General features: G+C 38.2%; 1 protein-coding gene across 4 annotated transcripts in view; it reads right to left on the bottom strand.

Moving 5' to 3' along the window:
* The window catches only part of TPP2 (tripeptidyl peptidase 2), an 80,680-nt gene that overhangs the window by 49,645 nt on the left and 18,469 nt on the right, over positions 1-12,566 (bottom strand). For all 4 annotated transcript variants that reach the window (XM_007066240.4, XM_037896462.2, XM_037896468.2 and 1 more), the window contains exons 8-13: positions 10,961-11,037; positions 10,259-10,386; positions 7,152-7,251; positions 3,572-3,720; positions 3,276-3,391; positions 1,947-2,115 (exon numbers count right to left, since the gene is read on the bottom strand). In XM_007066240.4, coding sequence (XP_007066302.2) covers positions 1,947-2,115; positions 3,276-3,391; positions 3,572-3,720; positions 7,152-7,251; positions 10,259-10,386; positions 10,961-11,037 — 739 coding nt within the window. The remainder of the gene's footprint in view (positions 1-1,946; positions 2,116-3,275; positions 3,392-3,571; positions 3,721-7,151; positions 7,252-10,258; positions 10,387-10,960; positions 11,038-12,566) is intronic.

Here is a 12,566-nt window from a genome sequence, read left to right as displayed (position 1 = left end):
GCCCAGTTTACCAAGCAATCCAGATTGCTCTGTATTAGTGACCCATCCTCTTCGTTATTTACCATCCCCCAGTCTTCAGATCATCTACAAACTATATCAGCAATGATTTTGTTTTCTTCCAGTGCTGCACTAGAAACACGACTGCTCAATGACTCCCCATTTACAACATTTTGAGACCTGTCAGTTAACCGTTTCTTAAATCAATTTAATTTGCCAGGTTAATTTTGTATCATTCTAGTTTCTTAAAATGTAGTGGGGTACCAAATGAAATGTTTACAGAAGTCTAAATACTTCAACACTTATCTTTATCATCCAAGTTTGTAAACACAAAAAAATAATATCTAGTTAGACACCTATTTTCCATGAATCCATGTTTACTGGTATTACGTTACCCTCTTTTAATTATTTATTAAAAAAAAGAGTCCTGCATCACCCATTACATTATTTTGCCCATTAGAAGTGCATTTGGCGTTTACACTGGTTTAACTAGATCAATTTTATATCTCTTAAGTTAAAAAAGTGTGCAACTTTTGTAACGTAGACCAAACCTAAATTTCCATCTAAAATAATGGAATCTCCATTAATATTGCCAAGATAATCAGGGATTACCTCATCTGCACTCAATCCCTTGAATGAAGTCTTCTAGAGGAGAGCCTCCTCTTGGGAGACTGAGGCAACAAAATATACAGATAAATAGTAAGGAATTTGAAAGCAGTTCAAAGTGTGGGAGTAACATACAGGACCCTTGAGCGTACAAACCAGACAACCTGTACCAAATTAAGGGAGGCAACTGTTCCAGGTATAAATGCCCACACAGAACCAAATTCAGAATCGTGCGCTTTATTCTGGGAAACCAATTTTAAAAGGCACCCAAATGAGCCAATCAAGGTGATTTACTAACTGTTTTCCTTCTAGTTTCAAAGGTAAATTACAAAGTAAAAAAGAGCAACACAAAGCTTCTTTAGAGATTAACGGAGGCAAATTAGCAGACTGAATATATTTACTCTTACAAAAGCCATGTCTCAGGGTGTAAAACTACACTCTGTAAAACAAAAAACTATGCACTGATATGGACGACTCCCCCTAAAACAGAGAAGACACTTGGTTGGACACAATTGAGAGATGATGAAGGGCAAGATATATACCTCCTGAATCCAGACTTCGAAAGATCCAAGTATTGAATCATGACTTAAGAGCACTACAGCACACAACAATACTAAAATCTCAAGACTTAACTTAACTATACACAAAAGTGTTAGAGAAAAAGCTAGAAATCTGATTTAAAAATTTTAAAAAGAAGGACTTCTGCAACTACTGATCACAGAAAAAGAACTGATGGAAGTGCAAGTGCTTTATATAGAACTTCGACCCTGAAAGTTTGGGGCCACAAGAGGTCATGTCCAGGAATTAGTTATTTCTCAACTAAGTGCTTTCACATTTGAAAAAGTATACATTCCCATATAGGGCTACATAAGATGCAAAAATTGAAGTTTTAAATTCACACAGATTATTCAAGTTAGAGGAAATTTTAAAATGTTTTGAATATTTTCCCCGCGTTCACTTAACACACTTGACATTTTTCAATTCAAATTTCTCCAAAAGAAAGATAGACACGCTTGAGTTAAAAACATGAAGGACTTCACCCTCCAAATGAAACTGAAAAAGCAGAGACTAAAACCAAGGGTTTAGAATGGAAAAGCTATCTTGATTCAGCTGTGTTATCATGGGAAAAACCACCTTGGTTCAACTACTGAAACTATAATTAAGAGTAGCAGCTTTTTTATAATACAGGTACATGACATAACTCACTACATCTTTTTTTTCCATTTAAACGTATAATATCATTATCAAGTGTTAGCTAATTGTGTGATCTTTAGACCCAAGTCCTCATCGAATTTACACAATGACATTCCTAAACATGTTTATATAACCAGCTTCTTCCCTACCTGTATTCTCAGGAAAAACAGGTTCTATGCCAACCCCACGGTCAGAAGGTGCAGCTATCTGGACAGGATCTCTGAGGTAGATTCCACGGTTGTTTCCAACAGTAACAGTAAAACCTATTTTACTTGTGAATGATGAATTTTGAATGAGGTAGTCATAAGCTTTATCAACCTATTGAGAAAAGACAGTGTTCCAATATACCCATTTAACCCTACAGTAGTCACAATAGAAAATACCCAACTTCTAGATGAAGTTTTTAGAAAGCATAGCCACTAACGTAGGGCAACAAAAGGGTCTAGCATTTGAATCACAATGGTCATACCTTACCTCCTATGCCAGCAGACATTGCGAGTACTGCAGTGCTCTAAAACAGCCTACAGTGGCTATGCACAACATTGCAAGAGGGAGCTGCATTCAATATGCCTTGACAAGGTGTCCTTGCTGGAGGAAGGGCATCTTTGGGCATATTACATAGAACAGAGGAGAAAGAATTCACTTTCTCCAATGAGGAAAAAATGGTCTAAAGACGTGGGGCAAAATATCAAAAAAGTACCATTTTCAAAATGGACTTATGAGCTTAAGTTTCAGTGACTTCCAGTAAGATTTAGGAGCCTAAATATAACCATTAGGATTCACATGCTGATCCCCTGTGTTGCACTACCATTAGTCCCTATGCTTTGTGAAACACCATATACTATGCTTAGAAGCCCAAGTCTTACTGAAAGCCAATGACGCATGGATTATTGAAAATTTTACCTGTAATTAGTTTTCAGATAGGCAGTATAGTAAATATAGACGGTGTTATAGACACTGTGTTCACAATTGTCTTAGTATATTTCAAATTTTTTTTGTGTGTGTTTTAATTTGCCATTTAAAAAAAATATTGGTGAATTGGGCTCCAGCGAAACTCCTTGCTAGGAAAAACAAACAAAAGAAATAAACAACACGAAAGCGAAGAACTAGGAAGCAGCAGATTCAGCATAAACCCACAAGCTAATTGTTAAGATGAAACAAGCGGTATTTTCATTCAATGCTTTTGTTATCATATCTAATGAAGTCATTCTACTTAAATACACAAAGTAATCTGAACAGCTATCTAAGTATATAATCTGTTCACTGTAAGAACTTTTTTAGAGCCAGTTTCCTATTTGTGTGGATTATTGCACAGCAAAGAGAAAAGCGATTCAGAAAGAAAAGTGTGATTATAATGGACTTGTGTAGCACTTGCAACTACTTAACTTTTTTCCTCCCCAAGTGACCAGATTTCAAGTTGACAATATCCCTTTAAAGTTGATGATTTGTATAATTTTTGCATCTATGCTGTTAAGTACCTGAATAATACCATGTCCTTGTGCAAACACTTCTATATTTTCAGCCTTCGCTGCAGTATTTTCTAAAGCTCTTCTGACAGAATGAACAGTATAATGAACATCATTAGCTTTGAGTCCTGAAATTAAAGTGTTATTGGTAAAATATTAAAGAACATGAAGATTCAACACTATTAACTCTTATTAAATGTAAGAAACATAGGTTGCTTCAGTAATATTACTGGATTTCAATTTATAAAATTGTGCAAGAACGAAAAGACAAAAATTTATCTCTAACAAAGAGAGACAATATTCATTACCTGATAGTACTAAAGCAATGCCTCCACATGCATTAGGTGAAGACATAGATGTGCCATTCATGAGCTGTGTTCCTCGTAAAGTCCAGTTAGGAACAGAAGCAATAGCTCCTCCTGGCGCACTGATACTCACTCCAAGGGCTCCATCGGTACTAAAAAGTTTTGATACAATTATTGAAATCCAAATCTCTGTTTATACAAACAACCATTTCACATTAAAGCTATCATACTATTATATTTAATAAGTATTTCAGTGTTCGTCTAACGCTACTGTACAGGGACTACCAAATTTGAAAATGTTTTTTAAAAGCATTTTCATACTATTCAGTCATGACTTGACTATAAAAACTTCACTTAGGAAAAAATAAATATTAAACTCCTATAACACTGAATATTTTTAGAACTGGTACAACAGATTATTTTTACTTATCACAGGCTCCAGTTTGTCAAAGGAACAAATTTCCTAACCAAAAGTTAGGCATCCAATATTGTATTTCAAGTTATTTTAGATGCCTAATCTGTTAGGTACTCAAGTATAAACGTCAAGCACATGACAAATGTACATCCCCTAATTTTTTCCTACAAAAATGATAATAGCAAGGGAGAGCAAAAGGGGATGCAAAAGTAAGATCTTTAATTTCTGGTTTGTGGTCACTTCCACACTTTAAAGTTTAAAGGCAATGCCCTGAACTGAGGTACAGCACAGAGGCCTATCGCGGCTTTAAGATGGTTCTGGGATGTTTCAGGGACTGGAAAGGCCCCTGGCACAATCCAGACAGACTCTGGGGCCTTTCTTAAGGCCTTGTCTACGCTACAAAATTAAGTCGACCTAAGCACAGCCACCAAGGGTATGTCTTCACTACCCGCCGCATCGGCGGGCAGCGATTGATCCAGTGGGGATCAATTTATCACGTCTAATCTAGACACGATAAATCTACCCCTGAGCTCTCTACTGTTGACTCCTGTACTCCAGTGCCACGAGAGGAGCAGGCAGAGTCTACGGGGGAGTGGCAGCAGTTGACTCACCGCGGTGGAGACACCACAGTAAGTCGATCTAAGTATGTCAACTTCAGCTACATTATTCACGTAGTTAAAGTTGCATAACTTAGATCGATCCCCCCAGCGTAGACCAGGGCCAAGTAATTACCACTTCTGTCAGTGGTGCGTGTCCTGACCAGGAACTCTTCCACCAACTTAAATGCGAGAGATATCGTAGGGTGGGGTGTGACAGCCAACAGGCAACGTAAATCACAGTGTCTACACAGACACTGTGTCACCCTAACTACATCAACTTAAGCACTACATCTCTCGCAGAAGTGGAATTATTAGGTTGATATAGTGAGCAACTTACATCAGCAGGAGCAATGTTGTAGTGTAGACACTTACAGAGTTAGGTCGACGCAAGCCGTCTTATGTTGACGTAACTACAGCGTATACCATGCCTAAGTAATTGCTGCCTCACCCCTATGCTGCTCTATGGATCGGCGGCAGCTCTGCCTGGAATCTCTACAACACTTCATGCTGCAACACCATCCTGGAATGCCCATCCTGTGGGCCTTGCCATAGGATCCTTGGGAGACAGCCTTAGAGCAGTCTTCTGCCCACAATGCCTGTGCAATCTCCAGCCTGGGGTTTTTAGGTCCCCTTTGAGCTGTTCTTTTTTGAACCCTATTGTAGTCTTGGCCTTCACAGCATCCTCTGTAAAGAGTTCCACAGGTTGACTGTGCATTGTGTGAAGAAATATTTCCTTTTGTTTGTTTTAAACCTGCTGCCTATTACTTTCATTTGGTGACCCCTGGTTCTTGTGTTATGAGACGGGGTAAATAACACTTCCTTATTTACTTTCTCCACACCAGTCATGATTTTATAGACCTCAATCATTTCCCCCCTTAGTTGTCTCTTTCCAAGCTAAAAAGTCCCAGTCACATTAATCTCTCCTCATACAGAAACCGTTCCATACCCCTAATCATTTTTGTTGCCCTTTTCTGAACCTTTTCGAATTCCAATATATCTTTTTTGAGATGGGGCGACCACATCTGCATGCAGTATTCAAGATGTGGGCATACCATGTTTTTATATAGAGGCAATATGATATTTTCTTATTATCTATCTCTTTCTTAATGATTCCCAACATTGTTTGCTTTTTTGACTGCCGCTGCACTTTGAGTGGATGTTGTCAGAGAACTCTCCACAATGACTCCAAGATCTCTTTCTTGAGTGGTAACAGCTAATTTAGACCCCATCGATTTTATACGTAAGAAACTATATAAGTGAAGACCAAGCTAACTGAACTTTAGGTCCCTGCGGTCTTCTTTGCACTCTGGCTTCCTCAAACCTAGAGTACAATGAAGGGGACACTTTGTATTCCCCAGGCCAGCAATTGGAAAGATTTTTACCAACTCCTCCCACCCCCATGGCCACTTAGAAGCAGAGAATCCGGACATAAAATGGACCATTGTTCAACTTAAGTCTTCTTGGAGGTCTTCCAGACAAACGAATCAGGTTTACATTTTTTGGGAATCCTCCTGGACCTTGAGGTTCAATTGTAAAAAAAATATGCCCGTACTGCTCCTTTATGACAAAAGTGCTACCTAAAAAAAGTTTTCCTGACCTTTTTTAAAACAATGTATGTAAAACGTTATTTCTGGATTTTTTTTCTTTTTTGCCCTCATTTGGCAAAGATGTCTCTGACGCACTTAAATAGCAATGGCACATGAAGCTGAAATCTGAGTTGCAGTTCTCATTGCCCCCAAATGAGAGGAAAAGGATTACCAATTCTTAATCTAAACCTCCACATTTTCCCTCTTCAATTGTAAGCTTGCTGCAGAAATCTGAATTGCATGAGATTCAATATGTCTAATCATTTAGCCAAGCAAAAGGAGGAAAAGTGGAGGCCTGATATTTTTGCTCTTTGCAAGAATACACAATTTCTTTAGATCTTTGAGGCCATATTTATATATCATAAAAGGCAAACTATTTTTGCTTTCCAATTCACCTTTAATGGCCATGCAAAATCCTCAAACAGGGTCTGCATGTTGACCAACGTGATCTGTGCCAAGACGAACTAAGCGTCAATTTGAATTGTAGATCCCTTTTGCTCACTCTCCAAACAGCACTCACAGTTACTGGAAAGCTGCAACTACACACAAACTAACAAACAGAAGCCTGAGATAAACTCCAGAAAAGGCCAGACAGAATCTTCCTCACAGTAGCGTTTGTTAGCTTCAACAGCTTTTAGCAGTACTAACATTTTTCTTTGAGGGAGCAATAGATGACAACTACAGATAGCTACAGAGCAAACTTTCACTAACCACAGGAACAAAGGAATCAATAAAGGAGAGCAATGGTATTCTAACATTTCCCTGAGGTATACTGCGAATGCTTTGTGGAAAAGCAATTTGAAGTGCTGCAACATCCTAAGCATTAAGAGCTACAGGAGGTTTGATTTCTAAGAAAGGGTGTCCATACTAAAAGCTTCTCACTGAAAAATTACACTTATCTGCTACTGTCTTCTGACAAGCTTGGATTCTGCAGTTAAAATCAGCCATGCAGCCTGTGAACTTGTGGATTATACATGACCTACCTAGGGCCTCTGGAAGACCATGTATACTGGTTCGCTGGTAGTTTCTCTCTCAAAGAATATTCAGCAACCATCATATCAGGTGATACATATGCACCAACACCTATTAAAAAAATATTAGTATTCTCAACTTTAGAACGATGCAAGATCTTAAAAACAACCTTGTCTGTAACCTACAGCATACACAAAAATAACTTTAAATAAGCAGTATGTATATTTTAACTATTTTAATGTGGAAAACAATTACATTTTTTAGAAACATTGTAAGCTTCAGCTAGCATAAAGTTTGACAGATATTGAGAAACAGTTAAGTTTTTCTTCAATAAAGTTTTGTACTTTAGAGAGTAAATTTGAAGGCCAAGCAGGCATTGTATATAGTAGCAACTATGATATGTTCTATGATATGCCTATTTCAGTCTCTACCCTTTGTCATTATAAATACACACACACAAAGCAGAATCCCATTTATCTGACCCACCCTTAACCAGCTCTCTGCATTTACCAAAACAACCAGGACTCCAGGGCCAAAAGTGGGAGACCTCTCCTGCGGCCAATAGATGGCACTGCAGCATCACCTTTTCACATTCACTGGTTTATCTGGAGTTTTTATTATCTGATCTGGCCCCTGTCCCAATTAGATCGGATAAACAGGGTTCTACCGTGTATTATATATATTAAAAAACACATTTATTCAAGTGCAATAGTACACATTCATGTTCCAAGTTCTTAATTGTCTCAGATGACAAATTCCAATGATCTTGGAAAACAGAATCTTGACAAGACAAACACGGGCAAAGTAAAGTCTGTAAGGTTTCAGAAGTCACATGCTGTAGTAAAATGAGACATGAGAACAAGTGGTACGGAAACAATTTACAATATCCGTCACAGCATAGCTATATACGTTGTGAGAACAGGTTTCCCCAAAAGAATTATTTTAGGTTAAGTATATTGCATTGACGACCTTCCAGCCAAAGTATAATTGTCGGGGCCTAGCTAGTAGTTTTCCTCACTTTAAGCAAGCAACCCTAAATTCATCTAGTTGGAATTTGCTCTCCTGCCCATGTCTGTCCTATAGCCAACTCTTTAGAAAAAAAGATTTCCCCGGAATACCAAGATTTACGTCAGGATTTAGTCACACTGATTTACACAATTTCCGTTACTATTAATGGGATAAACAAAGTTATTTTCACCTGAAGATTTCAAAATACTCAAAAAAAATCCCTGAGGTAAGGACTTGTCTTCACTGGAACAGCATGAATTACTACACTTGAGCTACTCCATTTGACCTAGTCTTAAGTTAGCCTATCTTGACTACGAGCAGGCACACTGCGAAACACTTGAGCAACAGAGCTGTAGTGCCACATTGGTGTAATAGTTCCCACATCGGTGGAAGGGACTTTTCCATCAATGTTGTACAGCCATCTCTCTGAAAAGCAGTAGACAGGTTGAATGCATAATTCTGCCATTGACCTACCTGTGTCTACACCAAGGGTTAGACTGAACTAATTACGGCACCCAGGATATGAAATTTTTCATGGCTCTGAACAACGTAGCTAAAGCAACCTAATGTTTAGGAATATATCCGGCCTTACTCTACATTACAAAGTTTTGCCGGCACAGATATATCAGTTATATCCCCAGTGCAGACATAACTATGCTGACAGAAGAGTGCTTTTGTCAGATTAGCTAATGTCATTCAGACAGATGGTGTAGCTAAGCCAGCACAACTCCATGTATCAGCTTATGCTGCATTGCCACAAGGGGGTTCTGCTGGCATATGCTGTGTAGTGTACACAGAGAAGCCTTAGCTTATGGAAGCAGCATTCAAGCTTCAACCCATATCAATGATGAGCCAACCAGCTTGATTTTAAAGGACCATTAAACCTGAGCTAGAGATTTGTGTAGATGAATGGAAGTTGAGTTGCAGCAACACCTGAGTTATACCTCAAGCTAACTCTTCAGCAAAGACAAGCCAAAAAAAGTTATTCCCATTATGCCGAAGGGCCAACTAAACCTCTCTATGTTCTCTCAAGGTGAGAGTGAGTCACGTGCAGAGCTCTGAACAGAACCCACAAGTTCAACTCCAGACTCCTGCTCTAATTATTCGACATACTAACTTGTCTTTTTAAAAAAAACAAAACATGTTTAGTGATAATTCCATTAATGATCTTAAAATGTGTTATTCTTTTTAGAATGATGTTTTCAGTATTTTCATTGACTATTAGTTTATCAGAGGTATCACAGCCAACAGGAAGAATAAGTTTTGATTCCAAGAATAGCTTTTGACAGATGTTACATTGTAGTTGGATGGATTTTTTTTTTTTCAGGAATATCTCTGGACAAATGCCAAATTTTAGATCCAAGTTACAAAGCTGGGATTCATTAGGAAAGGAAAGAGGCAGCATATAAGGGTATCTGACCTAACATTAGAAACAGTGTGTTTTTCCCCAGTCAAAATGTATCTTCTGAGTCTAAGATACTTTGAAAGAGATAAATTGGGATCAAACTTAGCTGTTTCTACAAACTACATTTTACTAATAGCCAGATGATCAATGACATGAGTGAATCAGTCTTCTTTAAAATACAGACAATTACACTTATGAAGCATTTTAAGGACTAGTTTGACTATTTGTAAGGCCTGCCCTCTACAAGTTTATTAAAAATAAAAAATCAAGACAAATTGCCTGGCAGCCTCATGTATTCTTCTGCATAGTCAGCAGCCAGGTATTATTAGTAGCAAATATTGTCCAATTCCACCCAAAGGAGGAGGAAGAGGCTGTTTTTTGTTTACAGTACAAATTTACTACACATTCAGACTAGACAGCAGGCTTCTGAACATTAACAAAAAACAAATCTCAGTTGCCGCACATGTACATAAAGAAATACACCAAGAATGTGACTCCACTTAAGACAGTTGCCGCTAAGGACATAAAGATTTTACAATCCTGAAAAATCTTGATTTGTTTGCTTTGATAAATACAACATATTTTACAAGTTCTTATCTCAATCACTTAATGTAAGTATATAGCTTAAAAGATCAACTATTTTGATATTTTCTAAACTGTATGGATTTCTCTCTCCTTTTTTTTTTTTAAAAGAGAGCTACTTACCTATTACACTAGATGTAGTTCCACCTGGGCATCCCACGGTAGAAAGGCAAGGACCATTATTCCCTGCACTTGAAACATAGATTACGTTGTGTTTCCATACGGCTTCATTAATTACTTCACAAATTCTCCTAAAATAAATACAGAAAACATATCATTTAAGCAACAAAATATTTTCTCTCCTTTTCAGTATCCAGGATGCAATTCAGGCAATGTTGAAATCAACTGCAAAGCTCCCACTAACTGATGGGGCCAGGATTTCATACCCTACACACCTTTGTTTTTGACCATAGTTGAGTAACGTTCAGCCTACTTGCCAGACCTGAAAGGGTGGTCACTGAGTAGAGTACGGGAGTGACCCCTGAACAATTTTAAAAGGAAATTAATTATTTAGAAAGATTAAATTCTATTCTTGAGGAAAGATTCTGTAGCAATCCACACATTGTAAAGGGATTATTACTATAATTTTTTTTCCCAGAAAGAGTATTGCAATATACTACAAAATATTGACAATTTCAGTAGGCTCACTTAAATCCACAGACCAAGTTCAGCAATTTGAGATGTAGTGCAGCAGTTTAATATCAATGAATTATTAGTGTCTAAATTATTTACTCCTGTTGACAGTGCCACTACACAAATGCAAAAATTTTTAACACCAGTATTCTTCAGTATTAAACCTGGTTATGGTAAACCTCGTGTACTCACCCAGAATTTGGCCAGTGTGTTGCTTCTCCATAGCTGTAGTTGACAAGATCACACTTGTATTTCATAGCTTCTATCATCTGTTAAAGTTAAAAAAGTTTACCACTAAAAATCTTACAGATGGCAAACAACACCATTTATATAAATCAGGGATCGGCAACCTTTGGCATGCGGCCCACCATGGTAAGCCCCTGGCAGGATGGGCCAGTTTGTTTACCTGCCGCGTCCACAGCTTCTGCCGATCGCAGGCTCTCACTGGCCGCAGTTCGCCGCTCCAGGCCAATGGGGGCTGCGAGAAGTGGCAGCCAGCACATACTTTGGCCCACGCCGCTTCCCGCAGCCCCCACTGGCCTTGAGCAGCGAACCGCAGCCAGTGGGAGCCTGCGATCGGCAGAAGTTGCGGACGCGGCAGGTAAACAAACTGGCCTGTCCTGCCAGGAGCTTACCATGGCGGGCCACGTGCCAAAGGTTGCCAACCCCTAATATAAATGAAACCATTATAAGCCTATTTATAACACTGATGAATGAATGTTAAGATTCTGATGAATATTCATGTTTTTGTTAAAAGGCAGATTTGTTTCATTTCCAGCTTCTCTCAACTACAAATATTTTTCCCCTGTAGCCAATAAATGTTGCACAAAGTCCAAGCTTCGCATAGTTGAACTCTCATAAGTTATATAGTTAAGAAAATGTGGGTATATAAGACACTAGGAATCATTAGTGCTAGGCCACTGTATGTCGGTAATTAGTACTGCCCAGTCTTCTTTTGCTGTGCAATCCAATCAAAAGCCAATGCAGTGGCCCTTCATTCCAGTGTATCTTCATGTTGGGCATATGGAGGTAGTTCTACAGATCACTCATGTAATTGTGTATTTTTTTAATTCCTTTTTGGATGGAAAAAGTTTACATCCACCTTTTTTTCTACAGCTATCTAATATCTAATTAGAGTTCCGTGAGAGGGCCTGTGCCTTTGTTGCTGAAATGGAATAATGTCCAATTCTCTCTGAACAGTAATTGTGAAAGTAAGTCCTCTAATTCTTAATGAGATTGTTGGATGCATCTCATTTCTCTCCTGGGTTTGTTTTGTTGTCTAGCGTATCAATAAGTCCATATATCAATGCTATATGAAGCAAAGAATGTTAAAATAATACACACTTGTCCCATATGTTAGAATCTTCTTCTCCAGTTTTTCACGGTACCAGACTGAAAAAAATAGTATGCACTTCATACAACACAAAATATATATTGTGTATTAAAAAAAGAATTTGTCTTATGAGAAGCTTGTAAAGTATCCTCTCCTTTCACTAAAAAGAGTCTGGCACCTCAAGACCTGCAAAATACTTCAATGCCATTAACAGTCTGCTAAAAGCGATAGCCTACACAGGATGCCTAAAACAAAGCCACATCACCAAAAATACCCAATTCAGTGGACCTATCCCTGAGGTATTTGTGAAGTGGGATACAGAATGTTGGGCTAGACAGATCATTGGACTGTTTTCATAGGATAATTCCTACATCAACTGTGCCATGCGATATTTTTTTCATGAGATAAGTATAATCTTATACCCCAATGCCTGAAACTTCATATCCTCTCATTTTCTAGCTAGTA

The sequence above is a fragment of the Chelonia mydas genome, chromosome 1 (assembly GCF_015237465.2).
Source record: "Chelonia mydas isolate rCheMyd1 chromosome 1, rCheMyd1.pri.v2, whole genome shotgun sequence".
Lineage (NCBI taxonomy): Eukaryota > Metazoa > Chordata > Testudines > Cheloniidae > Chelonia > Chelonia mydas.
The sequence above is the reverse complement of the archived record's forward strand: the minus strand, read 5'-3'. Positions and strand labels throughout refer to the sequence as shown.